The sequence below is a fragment of the Myxine glutinosa genome, chromosome 2 (genome assembly GCF_964187855.1).
Source record: "Myxine glutinosa chromosome 2, kmMyxGlut1.1, whole genome shotgun sequence".
Lineage (NCBI taxonomy): Eukaryota > Metazoa > Chordata > Myxini > Myxiniformes > Myxinidae > Myxine > Myxine glutinosa.
This window is the reverse complement of record NC_136262.1, coordinates 87,541,166-87,563,617: the sequence shown is the minus strand read 5'-3', so window position 1 is coordinate 87,563,617 and position 22,452 is coordinate 87,541,166. Positions and strand designations below refer to the sequence as shown.

The following is a 22,452-nucleotide window of genomic DNA, read 5'->3' as shown; positions in this document are numbered from 1 at the left end:
ACAACAAAGAGTAAACCAAACTAAATGTCTGAGGTTTAAATAAGACAGGTTCCTCCAAGATCATCTCTAACGATGTTCTCATCATTTGCACCTGAGCTGGTGCACCTGATTCTAATTTTAGGTATTTGAAGTCGTGATAAATGTAGGGGTGTACTTACTTTTTCCACATGTGAAATTTGCATTTATGTTTATTTAAATTATACAATGGACTACAAAATGTAAATGTTTCATGATATTTGTTATATTATATCACCTTTACCTACCAATATTCTTGAAATGAAGATCAAATAGCTGTATGTTGAAATATGTTGAAAAAGTCAAAACTTTACATGGGGTGTACTTACTTTTTCACGTGACTGTATATATACACATATATATACATACATACATACAAGGGGCAGTCAATAAGTAACCTTAAAATATTTTTCTCATATATCCACTGTATATATATATATATATATATATATATATATATATATATATATATATATATATATATATATATATATATATATATATATATATATATATATATATATATATATATATATATATATATATATATATATATATATATATATATATATATATATATATGTATATATATATATATAATCAACGACGTAACAGCGTGACGAGCACTGTCCCCATCTCCTGTGGACCGAAGTCCTCGACCAAAGCGTCACCTCCATTCCGCCCAGCCACTCTGTCAACAGACAGAGATTTATTCTTTGGTCCCCATTGGCGAAACATCAAGCAGAGCCGCCAATCCATATTTCGGGCTAATTTGCCTCTTATGAGGCACCTTTTTTAGAATAAAAAAGGTAAAAAATCAAACATTTAAACAGCCTTGGACGTGCACCTTGACCCCATGGCCAAGGCACACCGTCTATCAAGGCTGTCCCATTAGCATACACATGCACCTCAACCCAAAGGCTGAAGCACATGGTCAATCAAAACACATGCATCCTGACCCCAAAGGGCCAGAATGCATTGTCATACAATTGGACCCCTCCTCCATAAGAGTGAGTCCCCATGACTTCAACACCATGCCGTCCCGACGAGGGCTTATTTTTCCTGTTTTGGGGCCACAGGGAAGGCCTGCCTTTTTTGCTATGAAAAAAGGTAAAAAGTCAAACATTTGAACAGCCTTGGACGTGCACCTTGACCCCATGGCCAAGGCACAACGTCAACAAGGCTGTCCCAATAACAATACACATGCGCCTCAACCCCAAAAGGGAAGCACATGGTCATTCAAACGCATGCATCATGCCCCTGAGGGGCCACAATGCATGGTCATACAATTGGGACCACTCCTCTTAATAGGAGTAAGACCCCTTAATCCACCGACAGGGCATTACTCCTGCCAGGTCCGATTTGCATGCAGGTCTACCAGCGCTTTTAGGGCCTGCGCAAGGCCTGCCTTTTTTGCTTGTGAAAAAAGGTAAAAAGTCAAACATTTGAACAGCCTCGGACGTGCACCTTGACCCCATGGCCAAGGCACAACGTCAACAAGGCTGTTCCCATAACAATACACATGCGCTTCAACCCCAAGGGGGAAGCACATGGTCATTTAAACGCATGCATCATGCCCCCGAGGGGCCACAATGCATGGTCATACAATTGGGACCACTCCTCTTAATACGAGTAAGACCCCTTGATCCACCGACAGGGCATTACTCCTGCCAGGTCCGATTTGCATGCAGGTATACCAGCGCTTTTAGGGCCTGCGCAAGGCCTGCCTTTTTTGCTTGTGAAAAAAGGTAAAAAGTCAAACATTTGAACAGCCTCGGACGTGCACCTTGACCCCATGGCCAAGGCACAACGTCAACAAGGCTGTCCCCATAACAATACACATGCGCCTCAACCCCAAGGGGGAAGCACATGGTCGTTCAAACTCATGCATCATGCCCCTGAAGGGCCACAATGCATGGTCATACAATTGGGACCACTCCTCTTAATAGGAGTAAGACCCCTTGATCCACCGACAGGGCATTACTCCTGCCAGGTCCGATTTGCATGCAGATCTACCAGCCCTTTTAGGGCCTGCGCAAGGCCTGCCTTTTTTGCTTGTGAAAAAGGTAAAAAGTCAAACATTTGAACAGCCTCGGACATGCACCTTGACCCCATGGCCAAGGCACAACATCAACAAGGCTGTCCCCATAACAATACACATGCGCCTCAACCCCAAGGGGGAAGCACATGGTCATTCAAACGCATGCATCATGCCCCTGAGGGGCCACAATGCATGGTCATACAATTGGGACCACTCCTCTTAATAGGAGTAAGACCCCTTGATCCACCGACAGGGCATTACTCCTGCCAGGTCTGATTTGCATGCAGGCCTACCAGCCCTGTTTTGTGGCCACAGGAAAGGCCTGCCTTTTTTGCTTGTGAAAAAAGGTAAAAAGTCAAACATTTGAACAGCCTTGGACATGCACCTTGACCCCATGGCCAAGGCACAACGTCAACAAGGCTGTCCCAATAACATTACACATGCACCTCAACCCCAAGAGGGAAGCACATGGTCATTCAAACGCATGCATCATGCCCCCGAAGGGCCACAATGCATGGTCATACAATTGGGACCACTCCTCTTAATAGGAGTAAGACCCCCTTAATCCACCAGCAGGGCATTACTCCTGCCAGGTCCGATTTGCATGCAGGTCTACTGCGTTTAGGGCCCGCACGGAAGGCCAGCCTTTTTTGCACTGAAAAAAGGTAAAAAGTCAAACATTTGAACAGCCTTGGACGTGCACCTTGACCCCATGGTCAAGGCACATCGTCAACAAGGCTGTCCCCATAAACAATACACATGCGCCTCAACCCCGAGGGGGAAGCGCATGGTCATTCAAACGCATGCATCATGCCCCCCAAAGGGCCACAATGCATGGTCATACAGTTGGGACCACTCCCCTTAATAGGAGTGAGACCCCTTAATCCACCGGCAGGGTATTACTCCTGCCAGGTCCGATTTGCATGCAGTACTTGTTCATGCGTTTAGGGCCCGCACGGAAGGCCAGCCTTTTTTGCACTGAAAAAAGGTAAAAAGTCAAACATTTGAACAGCCTTGGACGTGCACCTTGACCCCATGGTCAAGGCACATCGTCAACAAGGCTGTCCCCATAAACAATACACATGCGCCTCAACCCCGAGGGGGAAGCACATGGTCATTCAAACGCATGCATCATGCCCCCGAAGGGCCACAATGCATGGTCATACAGGTGGGACCACTCCTCTTAATAGGAGTGAGACCCCTTAATCCACCGGCAGGGCATTACTCCTGCCAGGTCCGATTTGCATGCAGTTTTTTGTCCAGCCACAGGGCGGCACACTGCGAAAAATCTAACCAATGAGGATCAAACTCGTCTATTAAGTGAATCAAGGCACCTCCTAGCTTTAATGGTGAGCACCAGCCACGGATTATGTCTCACGGTAAAAACCGCATAACCCGCAAGGAAACAGCCTGTCTGCCACCCAGACCATCGTTCCCGCCAGTGCAAACCAAAACCAGGGGGTGCGGTGCGATCGGCGGAGATAATAATCAACGACATAACAGCGTGACGAGCGATGTCCTGTCACGGGACAGCGTTCACTTAATAGACGAGTTTGGTCCTCATTGGTTAGATTTTTTGCAGTATGCCGTCCTGACGAGGGCAAATAAGCCCGAAATCTGGATTGGCATCTCTGCTTGATGTTTAGCCAATGGGGACCAAAGAATAAATCTCTGTCTGTTGACAGAGTGGCCGGGCTGAGGCCTCCGGGACGGAGGTGACGCTTTGGCCTAGGACTTCGGTTCACAGGAGATCGGGACTGATATGCATACGCACGAGGGGCAGTCAATAAGTAACCTTAAAATATTTTTCACAACTTGTTCATTGCATGTACATGTGTAACAACCTCGTTACACATGTACATTGTACATGTGCATGTACATGGACCCTCGTGGTCCCCCTGTGCTGTCTTTCCCTCGTGGTCCCCCTGTACTGTCTTTCCCTCGCGGTCCCCCTGTACTGTCTTTCCCTCGCGGTCCCCCTGTACTGTCTTTCCCTCGTGGTCCCCCTGTGCTGTCTTTCCCTCGCGGTCCCCCTGTGCTGTCTTTCCCTCGTGGTCCCCCTGTGCTGTCTATCCCTCGTGGTCCCTCTGTGCTGTCTTTCCCTCAAGGTCCCCCTGTGCTGTGTTTCCCTTGCGGTCCCCCTGTGCTGTCTTTCCCTCGTGGTCCCCCTGTGCTGTCTTTCCCTCGCGGTCCCCCTGTACTGTCTTTCCCTCGTGGTCCCCCTGTGCTGTCTTTCCCTCGCGGTCCCCCTGTGCTGTCTTTCCCTCGCGGTCCCCCTGTACTGTCTTTCCCTCGTGGTCCCCCTGTGCTGTCTTTCCCTCACGGTCCCCCTGTGCTGTCTTTCCCTCGCGGTCCCCCTGTGCTGTCTTTCCCTCATGGTCGGTCCCCCTGTGCTGTCTTTCCCTCACGGTCCCCCTGTGCTGTCTTTCCCTCGTGGTCCCCCTGTACTGTCTTTCCCTCGTGGTCCCCCTGTGCTGTCTTTCCCTCGCGGTCCCCCTGTACTGTCTTTCCCTCGCAGTCCCCCTGTACTGTCTTTCCCTCGTGGTCCCCCTGTACTGTCTTTCCCTCGTAGTCCCCCTGTGCTGTCTTTCCCTCGTGGTCCCCCTGTGCTGTCTTTCCCTCGTGGTCCCCCTGTGCTGTCTTTCCCTCGTGGTCCCCCTGTACTGTCTTTCCCTCGTGGTTGTCAGCTTTCACGAGCCTCGATTCAGTATACAAAAAAAATATTTAAAAAATAAACAACTGCGTAATTTTTCAACATAATCTCCATTGCGTTCAATGCATTTTTTCCAGCGCTTTATTAACGCCTGAATTCCTCTAGAAAAAGTTTTTTGGGCTGCTTGTGTAGCCCCATTCGTGCACTGCCTTTTGCACCTCTTCGTTGGATCGGAAAGTGGTTCCACCAAGCGCCTCTATAAGTGGCCCAAAGATGTGGTAATCTGAAGGGACGAGGTTTGGCGAGTAGGGTGGATGAGGAAGACACTCAAAATGCAGGTTCTCGATTGTTGTAGCTGTAGCGCGGGCTGTATGGGGCCAAGCATTGTCATGCTGCAGCAAAACACCGGTAGTGTACATGGTAGTGTACACGGTAGTGTCGTGCAAAAACAGATCCTTGCAACTACAGACCAATCAGCCTGCTCCCAATTATCAGCAAAGTCATGAAATCCATCATTGCTTCGGATATCAAATCCTTCCTCTTCTCCAAGGGCTTGATCTCTGATCATCAATTTGGATTCAGACCAGGTCACTCTACCCAGTCTACCCTGGACATGCTGCTTCTGCTGTCTCAACAATGGATGAAGGTCCTCAATGTCAAACAGGAAATTAGAGCCATCTCCCTTGACATATAACATGCCTTCGATATGATCTGGCACCCAGCTCTGCTCACCAAACTCTCCTCCTATGGTATCCACGGAAATGGCTTGCGGACGTCCTCTCTGGTCATAGTCAACGTGTGGCCCTGAAGGGATTTCTCTCATCTCCCCTTCCTGTTCAGGCTGGAGTTCCCCAAGGCAGTGTTCTGGGCCCTGTGCTTTTTCTGATCTTCATCAATGATGTCTCCGACTCTCTGAAAAATCCTCTCTATCTCTTTGCTGATGACTCCACTCTCTGCCGCTCCATACCTCATCCCTCAGATCGGCAGTCTGCAGCCTCCTCACTCTCTGCAAACCTGGACAAAATCACAGACTGGTCAAACAAGTGGAACATGTCTTTCAATCCTGACAAATCTCACACTCACTATGTCTCTCCGAAAAGACTGACTGGACAACCCTCCCATCTACTTTCTGAACAATCCTCTCCAAGAAGTTCTGTCACTCAAGCTTTTGAGTCTCACTCTCCACCATGATCTTTCCTGGGAAAACCACATTTCCAAGCTGGCCTGCAAAGCCAGTCACCGACTGGGCATCCTCCGTTGTGCGAAGTCCTTCCTTGGCACACCTCAGCTCCTCACCACATACAAGGCTTTCATCCGCAGCTCAATGGAATACTGCTCTCCCCTCTGGGTTGGTGCTCCTGCCTCACACCTAGCTCGGCTTCACGCTGTTGAAACCAAAGCTTTCAGAATCATTGGAATCTCCCGCGATGAAGCTAACTCTGAGGGCCTTTCACTCACTCACCGCAGGCAGGTTGGTGGTCTGTCTTCTACCGACACCTCTCTGGCCTAGTCCCCTCAAACCCCCCTCAGAACGTTGCTCCTCCCTAGTGCATGCTTATAAGGGAGCCGCCTTCTTGGAACTGCTCTACTGACAATGTCATACGCTCAATGTTGGCAGATCTAAAACAGGCAAAACATGACTCACCAATATATATAACACATGTCATCTACAACTACACACATTACATTCTCAAATTTATATTGCCATTTTAAGGTTACTTATTGACTGGCCCTCGTGTGTGTGTGTGTGTGTGTGTGGTGTGTGTGTTTGCACGCATAATCTAGATCTATATAATCTTGAGCATAATCTAAACAACCAACCAACCAACCGCACACATGCACGCACACACCTGCCTCCCATCGTCGTTTTCTCTTCATGCAATACCGCCCTGTACTGTTGGCACCAACCTGTACTGTTGTATGGCCACGGTGTGAATAAATTCAATAATAAATAAATATAGCTGTTTACCAATTTAAATAAAGTCGTGTACTAACTAATGTGAATAAATAAAGTCGTGTACTAACTTTTCCTTGAGAACTCAAAGTGGAACTTGTCTGAAAACATGGCGATTGTAGCTGTTTTTCATTAGAATAAATAACAAACAAACACACAGTTTGGACGATCAAAATAATTAACAAGAACAGCAATCGGTAGAGCGCATACCTCCGCCAGGCTCAACAGTTTACGTTTTGATTCCCACTCATAGGCCGGATCTGGATTTTGACCTGAACTAAAATCTAATCAGCTTGTTCTTGTCACCTAACCAACTCATCCACCAAATTTTGTAATAATCCATCCACAACTTTTTTAAATATCGTGCTATATATTGTTTATGGCCCTATCAATCAATGGGGGAAAAAAATCACTTTAAAATAAAAATGTATCGTATCCAAATCTTCACCAAAATCGAAACATGTCGTCCTTGTAACACACACAACCTGTCCATCAAGTTTCATCCAAATCCATCCACAACTTTGAGATATCGTGCTATATATCGTTTTTTTGCCCTATTTCTCAATGGTGAAGAATCATGTAAATTCTAGTATCTGGATCCGGATCTTCACCAAAATCGAATCATTTCGTTCTCGTCACACACCCAACCTCTCCAAATTTAATCCAAATCTGTCCACATCTTTTTGAAATATCTTGTTCACAGACAGCCAGACAGTCAGACAAATACAGGGGTGAAAACATAACCTCCGTCCACCTTTGGTGGCAGAGGTAATTGAATAACCAAAATAAATATTATAGAATTAATAATCGAATAAGTCAATCAACCCAAACATCTAATTTTAAAGGAGTCAAGAGGTCGAGAAGCACCTACTGTGCTACAACTTGAATGCTCCATCTAGCCAGGCCTACGTGAGCTAAAATACCATTAGTTCTACGCTTCTTTAAGTGGTCCTACATTGGCTCAATTAATTCTCCAAACTTACTTCCTCTTTCCTTTTAATGGAATGATATTCATGAAGCTACTTCTATTCCAAACATTGCTTCTTGTGGATTCAAGTTGAAAGGGCAACTTGGTGCAACCTTCACAATGACCCAATCTGCTTGTCATTAAAACTTAGTTATTGCTCGAGCCCTTAAAATCTTAAATCGTCTACATTGAAGGAGCTGGGGCTCCCACGTCGATCGGAAGAATGGACGCGACAAAAAGCTGGAATTCATCCGAGTTGCTTTAATCAAACCAAACACTCAGGCACTCTGAAAAGCCCGTTTATCGGGCAGCAATATATATACATATTATCCCGGAGCGTTTGCCCAGGAAAGGCGAGAGGGGGCGTGGCCCAGCGTCCTGGCTGCGGCCTGGCAAGTTGAGGGCGAGCCTGCCCGGGCATGCCCGGGCATGCCCGGGCGTCCCGACCGAGGCCTGGCAAGTTGAGCGCGGGCCTGCCCGGGCGTCCTGGACGAGCCCGGCATGGTGATCGCTCCGCGTCCTTGATAGGTGCAAGGCGATTGTGAAAACCCAGTGGTAGCCGCTACACACGTCCCCCCCAGAATCGACTTGCACCGGCAGGGTCAATTTGAGGGGGGTCCTGATGACCCGGCCGAAGCGACCCCTGGCGGGTCGTGGGAGGGGGTCCGGTGTGGTGGTGGGCGGTCGAGTGGGGGGCACCGTGGACGGGGGGCAGCCTCGCCGCGGCGGAAGGGCCACCCGTGGTGGGTGGTCGACGTCCACGTGCGCCGGCTTGAGGCGGTCCACCGCAATCCGGTCCGACCTGCCGCCGATGTCGATGACGAACGACTTGTCGTCCCGTCGCAGCACCCGGAAGGGCCCGTCGTACGGCGGCCGGAGTGGCCCCCGATGTGCGTCGTGACGCACAAAAACATACTCCGCTGTGCGAAGTGCTGGGGGGACGTAGGACTGGGGGTCACCGTGGTGAGATGTTGGCACGGGGGCAAACCGTCGGGCGGCCTCCTGGAGGTCCGAGCGCTGGTGAGCTGCGGACCAGGGACTGGTAGCGTCGGGCATGAATTCGCCCGGGACACGTAGCGCCTGGCCATAGACCAGCTCGGCGGTGGATGCCTGGAGGTCCTCCTTGGGGGCCGTGCGGAGGCCCAAAAGGACCCACGGCAGCCGGTCGGCCCAACCGCCGTCTTGAAGGCCGGCCATGAGCGCGGCCTTCATGGAGCGGTGGAATCGCTCGCACAACCCGTTTGCTTGGGGGTGGTAGGCCGTAGTACGGTGGAGCTTGACCCCCAGGTTGCGGGCGACCGTGCCCCACAGCTCGGAGGTGAACTGTGGTCCACGGTCTGACGAGATGTCCGCCGGTGCGCCGAAGCGGGCGACCCAGGTGGCGATGAAAGCCTGTGCCATGTCGGCGGTGGTGGTGGAGACGAGGGGAACGGCCTCCCGCCACCTGGTGGTCCTGTCCACCATGGTGAGCAGGTGTGTGAACCCCCGTGACGGGGGGAGGGGGCCCACCAGATCCACGTTGACGTGGTCGAAACGTCGTTCGGGCACGGTGAAAGGTGCCAGCGGGGCCTGGGTGTGTCGGTGGACCTTGGCCCGTTGGCAGGCCGTGCAGGTGCTGGTCCAATCGCGGACGTCCCGACGAAGGCCGTGCCAGACGAATCGCGCCGACACCAGCTTCTGGGAAGCTTTCCGGCCCGGGTGGGAAAGGCCGTGGAGGGAGGCGAAGATGCGGCGTTGCCAGGTGATGGGCACGATGGGGCGAGGCTGGCCTTGGGAGACGTCGCAGAGCAGGACAGTGTCCGCGAAGGGGATGTCGGCCAGGCGGAGGCCCGTGTCCGCCGCCCGGAGGGCTTGCACCGTGGTGTCGGTGGTTTGGTCCGCCGCCATAAGCGCAAAGTCCACGCCCAGGTGGACCGTGTTCGCGCTGGCCCGGGAAAGACAGTCGGCCACGGCGTTGTTTTTGCCGGCGACGTGCCGGATGTCCGTGGTAAACTCCGACACGGCGGCGAGGTGGCGCTGTTGGCGGGCCGACCACGGCTCCGTGACCTTGGCCATGGCGTAAACCAACGGCTTGTGGTCGACGAACGCCGTGAAAGGTCGGCCCTCCAGGAGGTGGCGGAAATGGCGGACGGCCAGGTGTAGACCGAGGAGCTCCTGGTCAAACGTGCTGTATTTGAGCTCGTTCGGCCGGAGCTGCCGGCTGAAAAAAGCGAGTGGCTGCCAAACCCCGTTCACCCATTGCTCATGTACGGCGCCCACCGCGTAGTGGGAGGCATCCGTGGTGAGGGCGATGGGAGCGTTGAGCACCGGGTGAGCGAGCAGTGTTGCGTCGGCGAGGGCCCGCTTTGAGCTTTGGAAGGCCGCATCCATTGCTGCGGACCAGGCGATGTCGTGCTTGGCCGGCTTGCCCCGGAGGGCTTCGTAGAGGGGCCGCATGAGTTGAGCAGCGCGGGGCACGAAACGGTGATAAAAATTCACCATTTCCAGGAATTCCTGCAGGGCCTTTATGGTGCGGGGACGCGGGAACGTGGTGATGGCCTCGACCTTGGTTGGCAGCGGCACGGCCCCGTTCTTGGTGATGTGGTGGCCCAAAAAATCAACGGCCGTCGTGCCGAAGTGGCATTTGGCCAGGTTGACGATGAGGCCATGCCCGCTGAGGCGCCCGAACAGTGTTCGGAGGTGGAGGAGGTGCTCGGCCCGGGACGTGCTGGCGACGAGGATGTCGTCCAGGTAAACGAAAAGGAACGGCAGGTCACGCAGCACGCCGTCCATCAAGCGCTGGAACGCCTGAGCCGCGTTCTTGAGACCAAACGGCATCCGCAAGAATTCGAATAAGCCGAACGGCGTGATGACTGCCGTTTTAGGGACGTCGGCCGCCCTGACAGGTACCTGGTGATATCCCCGTATGAGATCAATTTTCGAAAAAATGACCCGTCCCGCCAGACGGGCGGAGAAGTCTTGGATATGCGGGATCGGGTACCTGTCGGGGGTGGTAGCGTCATTGAGACGGCGGTAGTCGCCACACGGGCGCCATCCACCCCCCGGCTTTGGCACGATGTGCAGTGGCGAGGCCCACGCGCTATCGGAGTGCCGCACGATGCCGAGGTGCTCCAACGCGTCGAATTCGGCCTTCGCCACGGCGAGCTTGGCTGGGTCGAGGCGGCGGGCCCTGGCGTAGACCGGCGGGCCCGTGGTTGGTATGTGGTGCTCGATCCCATGCCGTACTGCGACGGCCGAAAACGTCGGCCGCGTGAGGGCCGGGAACTCCGTGAGCAGGCGAGCAAACTCGTTCGCCGCCGGGACGGCGCATGCCAGCTCGGTCGGCGCGGAGCTGCTCAATGTGCATACCAGGGAGCTGAAGGTTTCAGCGTTGATTAAACGACGCCGTTGGACGTCCACCAGCAGTCCGTGTGCGCAGAGGAATTTGGCGCCTAGCAGAGCCATGGGCACGTTTGCGGTTACAAACGTCCAAGCAAAGCGTTGGCCGCCGAAGCAGAGGGTGACGTTGCGCGGGCCGAAGGTGCGGATGGTCGATCCGTTGGCCGCAACCAAGGAGGGGCCGCAAACCGCGGACTGCCTGTCCTGGTCAGAGGCGGGTATGACGCTCAGTTGGGCGCAGGTGTCGCACAGGAAGCGCCGTCCGGACGCTTTATCCGTGATGAACAGTAAGTTGCCCAAGTGGCCGGCGCTCATGGCTGGTAATGAACGCCGGCCCGGCCGTTTCCCGGCCTGCCGAAGGTGCACGGGGGTCGGCATGTCCAGGCCTTCTGTCCGAACCTGGCATGATAGTAACACCACGCTTGGTCAGGTGGAGGCCCCGGTCGTCGTGCTGGAGGTGGTCGGCTCGGTGTAGCGGCCGCCAATTGCGTCGGCAGTTCGGTCGTCGACCGTGCCGGGTGCTCGGGCGCCATGGGTGTTGCGTCGGACGGCGGTGGGTCCCATGTCGCCGCTGCGATGCGCTGACCTGCGGCGGAGATCTTGTCGGCTTCTCTGGCATGGGCCCGGAGATCTGTGATCGTCATGCTTGCCAGGGCGAGGCGTACCGGGTTAGGCAGCTGACGGAGGAACAGCTCCCGGAACAGGAATGCCGGAGAGTGCTCGCCGAGCAGTGAAAGCATGTAGTCCATTCGCTCGGAAGGGCGCGTGTCGCTGAGCTCGGGCAGGTCGAGCAGGCGCCGTGCGCGTTCCGCCGATGGGAGGGCGAAAGCATCGAGGAGAAGCTTCTTAATCGCGCCGTATTTGTCAGCGGCTGGCGGGCTCTCGAGGAGGCTCAGGGCGCGGGCCGCGGTGGCCGAACCGAGCGCTGCTACCACATGGTGGAAGCGGGTGTCGTCGGCCGTGATGCCTCGCAGGGCGAACAGGGAATCCGCCTGTGCGAACCAAACCGCCGCGTGAGCCTCCCAGAAGGTAGGCAGTTTAAGGGCGACTGCCGTGTCCATGTCGGTAGGTCACCAATGAAGGAGCTGGGGCTCCCACGTCGATCGGAAGAATGGACGCGACAAAAAGCTGGAATTCATCCGAGTTGCTTTAATCAAACCAAACACTCAGGCACTCTGAAAAGCCCGTTTATCGGGCAGCAATATATATACATATTATCCCGGAGCGTTTGCCCAGGAAAGGGGAGAGGTGGCGTGGCCCAGCGTCCTGGCTGCGGCCTGGCAAGTTGAGGGCGAGCCTGCCCGGGCGTCCTGGACGAGCCCGGCATGGTGATCGCTCCGCGTCCTTGATAGGTGCAAGGCGATTGTGAAAACCCAGCGGTAGCCGCTACAACATCTTACTATAATTCACCAAACGTCCGTCTGTCCGTTCGAAGGTACCGCAAAAACGGCTGAACCAACCGCAACGATATTTTGGATGGGTATTCCTGGGACCCTTGGGAGTAAAACAGGCTATATTGTTTTTCCAATTTTTCCAAGTTTTACAATTTTCCACTTTTTCCAAACACGGTGGAATAATATTTACCGATATGAACAGTGATGTGGCTTTTGTTGAAATTCTACGTACCAGGAGAGAGTAGATCGACTCCTGACGAACTCTTCCTACGTAAACGTGCGGCTCCGAAGTAACACGGCAGCGTGTGCAAAGCGACTGAGAAACAGGTGTAGCGGCCGCTTCCGTGTTACAGATTCGGCGCGCATTCTTCACACATAAACGTGCGACTGAGAAAGACGTGCAGCGGCCGCTTCCGTTTTGCAGAATTCAATCTTTTTTCAAAATTGGCGCCATGTACTGTTTAGATTTTGATGATTTGCGTGTGATATGATTCAACAGATGTTTATATGAATCGTTTAAAATAAAAAAAGCCTTCAACTTCTGATATTTTGCCTTTTCCTTTGGGCTTCCCAATTGAAGCCCCGCCCCTAGGGCAGGTACCGTTGCTAGTTATTAAAATGAGAAGCCTGGTATTAGCTTAGCGGTTAGGGCGCAGGCTTGGGATCCTAGGATCCTGACTTTGAATCCCGGTCGATCGCTGAATTAACACCAGGGGGGTTGACTCAGCCCGTCATCCTTCCGAGGTTGGCAAATTGAGTACCAGCTCACTGGTAATTGGGGCACTGCATCAGCGGCACAAATGTGCTTCCAGAAAAATGATGCAACCATCCGCTACAGGCTGCATATGTAAAAAAAAAACATTTAAATGAGAGAATCGTTTTTCAATTGTCTTCCTAAATACAACTACCTGACATAAATATAACTAGTTAATTATGAAAATCTACCTGACAGATTGGCCACATGTACTGCAGGTAGTCAAAATCCCCGGTGGCTTGGTAGTCGCGAAACACCTGCAGGACAAACTTGAGGTTTAGGTCCTTCCAACTGGCTGTGTTGTGGATCAGGTAGGCATTGACGCGGAGCCACGGCTCATCCTCTGTGTGGTGTAGATACAAGACAACATACGAAAAACATTAGTCAAAATACATAGATGTCAGGATGAAAAGAATATTCAAAATTTCATAACGAGCACACATCACCCTTCTCCAGAGGGAACCTGCTTTGCACACGGATGTTTAATCACATGCACAAATCAGGAAAGATTATTTATTTATTTTGGAGACCAAGGTTAACGGAAGAGCTGTCACACGAATCATGCAAAAACATGCAGCCAGAAACATCAAATACAGGACTCGACTTTGGACAAACGCCTTGTGGGAAAGCGAGGCATCTTCCCAGGGAACTCTGGGTACTGGTGACGCAAACTCGCCAAATCGATTTACTTTTTCTCTCTACTCTCAGCAGCACAACAAAGAAACATTTTCCTACTCCCCCGTGGGATGCCAACCAATGGAGTTTATCTGTACTCTATCCTCTAAGTGCTGAGCCTCAAGCAAGGAGGCGACATGTACCATTCTAAAATCTTTGGTACGACTCGGCCTGGCTCAGAATCGAACCACCGACCTCCCGGAACCACAATGCCACTAGGTTTGGTTAAAAGCAGTACAATATCACCTTTATACACCCATTCCATGCAAATGCAGCACTGTGAGACAAAGATTGCTTTGAGCAGTTAGAGAGCCCTTCCATACAACTCCACCATTTGTACCAATTAAACTGTCTGAAACCTTCTCGTGAACACCCAGCACTTCTCAATTCACTCCATCCAATGGTTCATTCGTGCATAGAAGTCAAACAAACACCCAAACAGATAGTGTTTTTTGTAGTACTAGGGCGTGCCCGTACTATATATATATCTAAAATTATATCCCCCCCCCCCTCTATTTACATGAAATGGTTTGGTCCATTCACAAAGCCAAAGCGAACGGCTTGCGAGTACGGTGACAATCCCCCCCCTCTATTTACATGAAATGGTTTGGTCCATTTGCAAAGCCAAAGCGAACGGCTTGCGAGTACGGTGACCATACCTTGGGAACCACTTGTCCGATTAATTTCAAACCTTGAAAAGGCACATCCTCGGGTCCCCAGCAATATACCTGGCAAGTTTCAATTAGATCGGACCCGTGGTTGTCGAGAAACAGCGGTCACAGACACACAGACACACACACATACACACAGAGATTACTGGAATTATAGATAGACTAGGGCGTGCCCGTACGTGGGTGCAAAAAAACATGCGTGCAAACAACAACAACAAAAAAAAACTTTGAAACCACGTGGCAGTAACGACCATAGAACCCCCCCCCCCCCCCCCCTCTATTTACATGAAATGGTTTGGTCCATTCGCAAAGCCAAAGCGAACGGCTTGCGAGTACGGTAGAACCCCCCCCCCCCCTCTATTTACATGAAATGGTTTGGTCCATTCGCAAAGCCAAAGCGAACGGCTTGCGAGTACGGTGACCATACCTTGGGAACCACTTGTCCGATTAATTTCAAACCTTGAAAAGGCACATCCTCGGGTCCCCAGCAATATACCTGGCAAGTTTCAAGTATATCGGACCCGTGGTTGTCGAGAAACAGCGGTCACAGACAAACAAACAAACACACAGACACACACACACACAGAGATTACTGGAATTATAGATAGACTAGGGCGTGCCCGTACGTGGGTGCAAAAAAACATGCGTGCAAACAACAACAACAAAAAAAAACTTTGAAACCACGTGGCAGTAACGACCACAGAACCCCCCCCCCCTCTATTTACATGAAATGGTTTGGTCCATTCGCAAAGCCAAAGCGAACGGCTTGCGAGTACGGTAGAACCCCCCCCCCCCCCTCTATTTACATGAAATGGTTTGGTCCATTCGCAAAGCCAAAGCGAACGGCTTGCGTTACTTTTACTAATAGCTCGGTAACTACTTCTCCGATTAATATGAAACCTTGAAAAGGCACATCCTCAGGTCCCCAGCAATATACCTGGCAAGTTTCAAGTATATCGGAGCCGTGGTTGTCGAGAAACAGCGGTCACAGACAAACAAACACACAGACATACACACAGACACACACACAGAGATTACTGGAATTATAGATAGACTAGGGCATGCCCGTACTATATATATATCTAAAATTATATCCCCCCCCTCTATTTACATGAAATGGTTTGGTCCATTCGCAAAGCCAAAGCGAACGGCTTGCGAGTACGGTGACAATCCCCCCCCTCTATTTACATGAAATGGTTTGGTCCATTCGCAAAGCCAAAGCGAACGGCTTGCGAGTACGGTGACAATCCCCCCCCTCTATTTACATGAAATGGTTTGGTCCAAAGCGAACGGCTTGCGGAGTTTGGTAAAGAAATCGCTATAGCTCGGTAACTACTTCTCCGATTAATATGAAACCTTGAAAAGGCACATCCTCAGGTCCCCAGCAATATACCTGGCAAGTTTCAAGTATATCGGACCGGTAGTTGTCGAGAAACAGCGGTCACAGACAAACACACACACACACACACACACACACACACACACACACACACACACACACAGACATACACACAGAGATTACTGGAATTATAGATAGACTAGGGCATGCCCGTACTATATATATATCTAAAATTATATCCCCCCCCCTCTATTTACATGAAATGGTTTGGTCCATTCGCAAAGCCAAAGCGAACGGCTTGCGAGTACGGTGACAATCCCCCCCCTCTATTTACATGAAATGGTTTGGTCCATTCGCAAAGCCAAAGCGAACGGCTTGCGAGTACGGTGACAATCCCCCCCCCCCCCCCCCCCCCTCTATTTACATGAAATGGTTTGGTCCATGAAATGGTTTGGTCCATTCGCAAAGCCAAAGCGAACGGCTTGCGAGTACGGTGACAATCCCCCCCCTCTATTTACATGAAATGGTTTGGTCCAATTCGCAAAGCCAAAGCGAACGGCTTGCGGAGTTTGGTAAATAAATCGCCATAGCTCGGTAACTACTTCTCCGATTAATATGAAACCTTGAAAAGGCACATCCTCAGGTCCCCAGCAATATACCTGGCAAGTTTCAAGTATATCGGACCCGTGGTTGTCGAGAAACAGCGGTCACAGACAAACACACACACACACAGACACACACACAGAGATTACTGGAATTATAGATAGACTAGGGCATGCCCGTACGTGGGTGCAATGCCCGTACGTGGGTACGTGGGTACGTGGGTGCGAGTACGGTGACAATCCCCCCCCTCTATTTACATGAAATGGTTTGGTCCATGAAATGTTTTGGTCCATTCGCAACGCCAAAGCGAACGGCGAACGGCTTGCGAGTACAGTGACAATCCCCCCCCCCTCTATTTACATGAAATGGTTTGGTCCATTCGCAACGACCACAGAACCCCCCCCCCCCCCCTCTATTTACATGAAATGGTTTGGTCCATTCGCAACGCCAAAGCGAACGGCGAACGGCTAAATCGCCATAGCTCGGTAACTACTTGTCCGATTAATTTCAAACCTTGAAAAGGCACATCCTCGGGTCCCCAGCAATATACCTGGCAAGTTTCAAGTATATCGGACCGGTAGTTGTCGAGAAACAGCGGTCACAGACAAACATACACACATACACACAGAGATTAATGGAATTATAGATAGAAGATGATGGATGCAGTCGACACACCTGGATCTCCCACGTCATGAGGTACCACGTTACGCGTTTTGACATTGCCACGGCTTCCATCCATGAGATGCACCCTCTGATTGTCATCTTCCTGCATTATAGTCGCAGCTGGAGGTAACAGGTCACGTGTTCAGACCAAAAATACAAATCGGCGACTGTGTTTGAGCTACGAGCGCAATAACATGCATCGTACGCACCAATTTCATACTGCAGGCTGAGCTGCAACTTCGGCCATAGCATTACGAGAGCGAAGGAGGCATAAAAGTGTACATCATAGGTGTTGTACATCCGGTATTCTTGTCCTGCAAAGTACATACAAATAAATAATTAGCATCCAGGTGCATAGAGGAGCCGATACATGTATATTGTTTGCACAACAAGCACATAAGTAGACATCAGTGGACTTTGAGGTGAAGTGCAAAGACATTAGTGGACAACAGACAAATCAATATGGAATATGCAATTTTAAACTGGGACGCGGGCAGTACGAGCTCAGGTCTCATATCATAACCAAGCAGGCAAACAAAGTATGCAGATGGGAATACAAAACAAATATTGCCTTTTGAAATAATAATAATAATAATAATAATAATAATAATAATAGTATTTATATAGCACCTTTTGCCTATGGATACAAGGTGCATTATGGTTGTTAATGAGGAAGTACTTGACAAAGACCTTAGATCTCAGGTGCTACCAATGTCCAATAAGTTGTTGCTCTTTAACATCCACTATTATCCCACCTTGTGGGGTCGGCCAGGGGAAGATTGACCCAAGTCTTTCACGAACCGGCCTGGCCAGGCCTGACGTTCGCCTAAGTTGGGCAGGAATTTGGAATTTGTCCATGGTGCCGGTGATACTCGCCAACTCTTTACAAAGGACACCATGAGATAATCTAACGTCCACCAACCCATGCCGGCAGACGGGACCCCAGTTTAAGGTCCATCCGAGGGACGACACACACATTGAATCACCCTACCTGTGAAACACCAAAATGACAGTTTATAGCTGGGTCGCGATTCGAACCCAAGCTAGACAACTTCGAGGCGAGTGTGCGTACCTCCAGGCCATCCTATCAGCCACCAATATCCAAGAAGAAAGATTAAAATTTATGATCGACAAAAACCTATTAACAAAAGTAGCAAGTGGATTTAAGAAGAAGATTCCCAGGTTTCAGGAGCCCAATGTTTTTCACATAGTGTATATTTACCCTCCCCTGAAGATAGGGAGTTGCATTTGAGTCCATTTGTTTGTTTGTCTGTCTGTTTGTGTTTGTCTGTCTGTTTGTTTGTCCGCACATAATAAATATGATTTTCTCTGCAACCGTTGGTCCGATTGACAGGAAATTTTCAACAGAGGTGCAACTCCACCTGCATCATTTTTAATGATAATTATGACGTCATAGGTCACGTGGTTCGGCCGCCATCTTGGAAAAACCGAAAACATTTGCACCTCTATATCTCCAAAAGCACTGCATAGAAAAAATTGAGACATGGCTCATTGTAAAGAACTCTCCATGGTGAATAACATCTGTTAATGATTATGTCATAGGTGTGCCTCCATTACGACGTCATAATTCGACAAGTACAAAACTTCATCCGATCAAGATGAAATTTCTTGAGCATAATCTAGGGATAAATTGGTGGAGAAAAAAATGATGACGTCATCAGTCACGTGGTTCGGCCGCCATATTTGTTTCAACACAAAAGCCTTTTTTTCAAAACACTGAAAACACATCCCGGTGAGGGTCTGCAAACTCTCATTGCTCTTTCTTGTTGTATTTGTGAAGGGCATGGCCTACTTAATATTGTTACATGAAATGAGGGATGGGGAATCCATATGTAGATCGTGTTAAGAAGCGTATGGACAGTGGGACCACGTAGCATAGATTCCCCTTGGTACTGGTGATGGATATTTGTCAAGAGATAAGTCGTGTTGCAAAACGTGCACCGAGGAGGCAGTGAGTGTTAACTTTGTCATTGTGTAAAACACTAAGATTGTGGATAGAGAAACATTGCATTGTGTAAAACATCTTGTCAGGCGAGGCCAGGTGAGGACTTGTGGCATGCAAGTCGAAAGGGACAAAAAGCAAGTGCCTTAAAGGAAACCATCATGGACTGTTTGGCCATGTTGGCGAGGTATGCTGTGGAGCCTTGGAAAGAGGCGTAATACTTTTTATTGAGGCCACCCCATGGGGCGGGACTGCCTGTAAGATGGACAGCTACAAGCAGTGGATGGCCAATCACGGGACCCGCCACCCACAGAGGTGGTCCCAGAATCAACGTGGGCTGTGGCCACACTGCACACATCAGCTGGAGTTGGACTTGGAGAAGAGCAACCTCTCTCTCCCCTCTCTGTGGGTGTCGATGGACTGCTTGGGAGAGAGACGTGAACTCTCCGTAATTGCTCCTCTTGGCCTCCTTATTGTATGCACCATCGACGGCACAATTCCACAGTTCAGTACGTCATTCTTCTTTCTTCTCCCAGTCTTTATACCCACCCGGGTGTGTCCGTTTACACGATTTAGGTTATTTCAAAGTAGGCAAGTTCATTTGTGTTTTGGAGTTAAGTGCACCGCCTCCCCGCTGTCATGATTCCTTCACCATATTTAATTATTAATCATGTATTTTCTTTCCGTGCTTAGGTACACATCCTCCAACGTATTTAAATCGAATACACGTGTGCTTTGAATGAATGCACGCAGTCAAATTCACACCAAGTTATTAACGATCATTTGATCGCCGAGTTGTTTTAGTTTCAGTAAATCAACAATCGATTACGTCTTCCTACTGCTCAGCCGGCCTGCGGAGTTCACCTCCAGTGTGATTGGGATAGCAAGACCATTCCCGTTACATTATATTCCATTTAAAGGATGCCAGAAATACTCCTCGACTCAAATGGTCTGTGAAGGAACAAAAGAGGTGGTAGTCATAACCTTCTATTGTGAGGGTTCAGTCAACCAATTAATAACGTGACCATACTCCTGGCTGGTCAGCATGGGGATCATATGCTTTCAGGATCCATATGTAGTCCTACTCAGTGATAGGACATGTTGGACTTTCTAATCAGACACTCATTATTGGAGCTGCGCAAATTCCGACGGTGTAAGGAACGACGTCGGGGTGTAAGGAGCCATTTCAAAACGTAAGCCAACACTGCACTGGTCCAAAGGTGATAGCACCACGGTAAATGTCCCATCTCTCCACTCAGGCCCGTAGCTACAGGGGGTGGGGTGCAGGCGGAGAATCGCCCCCATTGATACAATTTTTCCCCCTCTAGAATCTTACTGACCAAAAATAAGAAAGGTTAGCATGAGAAAAATCCTTGAGCCTTTCACATTGACTGAGGCCACACTCAGGTATAAAACCAAAACCTCATTAATCTTCGAGAGTAATTGAACGTGATATACAAGTGGTGTAAACTGTAAAAGGCATCAATGGTGGTGTATTTTATTTATTTGGAGGATTTTGGCTCTGCTTTTTATCATCACAGTCCACATATCTTAAATACATCAACTCGGTCCAACTACTCGAAGTGTATCGAGCCCCCCTGGGGAAATCGCCTCGTTCACTGGATTTGTGTTGAGTAGGGTATACAGGTTGAGTAGGTTGAGTAGGCTCCTCCTTAAGCCTGGTGTCGGCTTCGCGGTTAGGGTGCCGGCTTGGGATCCTAGGATCCTGGGTTAGAATCCCAGTCAATCGCTGAATCAACGCCAGGTGGGTTGACTCAGCCTGTCATCCTAACGAGGTCGGCAAATTTAGTACCAGTTCACTGGTAATTCCCTGTGTGTCGCAAGAGGTGACTAACAGGGTTGGCGGCAGCGTATACACTTGTACAGGTTAAAATGAGCAACTCAGAGATCTCTCAATTTCTGGTGTTTTTCGATGGTTTTTTTCAACCTTGAAAAAGATAAACTGATTTGAAGGTTTTAAAATCCATTGATCAAAACTTTGAGCTCCATGTGTGGGCAGGTGAGGGGTGTATGACAAAAACCTTCATAATGGCCGCTAGTGATACATATAAATCCTTCAAATCTGTTTGTTTCTTTTTTTTTTTTTTACAAATTTAAAGGACAGGGAAAAAGGGGGAGTCAGAGATTTCTCTTTAAAGTTTGACCTCAAGTTTTTTCCCATGAACCAAACTTTGGGTGACTAATTGGATGGAAATTAGTGGGTGATGAGCATCATTGTGTTAGGTATTTTTTGGCTATGTCTGAAAAGCTAAAATATATTTTTGAAATTTCGATTTCTCAGGGCTCACCAAGTAGTTAAAGGGGTGGCATTTTATTTGACTGTCTCCTTTCTCGTGCGTTCTCACAGAAAGTGTTCTCGCAGAAGCACCAACGTTTCCAGTTGTTTTGATGCACTAAAAAAAATAACAAGCGTTTCGCCTCGGTCCCCTGTCGGTGAAGTGATGCGAGTTGACAAAGTGGAAGACGCAAGGCAGCCATCTTGGATTTTGACGTGGCGACCCAATTTTCAACAGCGTTCTCCCTTATGCGTAGATACACCCACACACCAGATTATAAGTTAGTAGTTCGTTTATTTTTCAATATATTCCACTCACAAGGTTCAGACATACATGGCATCAGACATACATGGCGGCGGCCATCTTGGATTTTGACGTGGGTTGCACCCACACACAAAATTAGAATTTGGTCTTTCGCTTATGCACGCACGCATGCACGCACGCACGGACGCACGGACGGAGGGGAAAACCATAGTCCCCATTTTGCTCCGCGGTGCGACGGGGGACAAAAAAAAAAATCGCCCCCCTCTTGGATTCTATTCCCCCTTCCCCCACCTCCTCACCCCCTGGATGTTCTGGCTGGCTGCAGGCCTGTCTCCACTGGAGTTGACTTAAATAACAGAATCCAAGTTTACATTTATAATCAAATGAACCTTCGATTTCTACTGAGGTTTGCGATGATGCAATCCAATCAAATTGGATCACAGATGGCACCTTCATCAGGAAATTAAATTGTCCTCAATAATAAAAGTTTGGTAAATGGTTTTACATAGTGTGTTCAAAAAGTATCCGACCTTTATTTTTCGTGCGTAAAAAAAAGAAGGTAGGGAGGCGTTGATTGGTGCACGTATGTAGGCGATCCTAATGCGCACGCGTGAATTTTTTCCCACCTGCAGAAGCTGTCATTCGACGGCAGACCGCCGATGAGTGAGGACATGTAGGTGAGCACCGTCGGATTTTCGTTTTTGACAAAATGACGGAAAAACTTGAACAACGCTACTGCATCAAATTTTGTGTTTTTTGGCCTCGGGGATGTTGGATGCTTCCATTGTGATGACTGCAACTTGGTTTCTGGGTCGTACCCA

The 22,452-nt window shown here is 49.6% G+C and overlaps 1 protein-coding gene across 2 annotated transcripts in view; it reads right to left on the bottom strand.

Moving 5' to 3' along the window:
- Positions 1–22,452, bottom strand: part of GBA2 (glucosylceramidase beta 2) — a 69,825-nt gene that overhangs the window by 17,454 nt on the left and 29,919 nt on the right. For both annotated transcript variants that reach the window (XM_068107862.2, XM_078771182.1), the window contains 3 exons: positions 17,317–17,421; positions 17,120–17,227; positions 13,348–13,499 (listed from right to left, as the gene is read on the bottom strand). In XM_068107862.2, the coding sequence (XP_067963963.2) occupies positions 13,348–13,499; positions 17,120–17,227; positions 17,317–17,421 (365 nt within the window). The remainder of the gene's footprint in view (positions 1–13,347; positions 13,500–17,119; positions 17,228–17,316; positions 17,422–22,452) is intronic.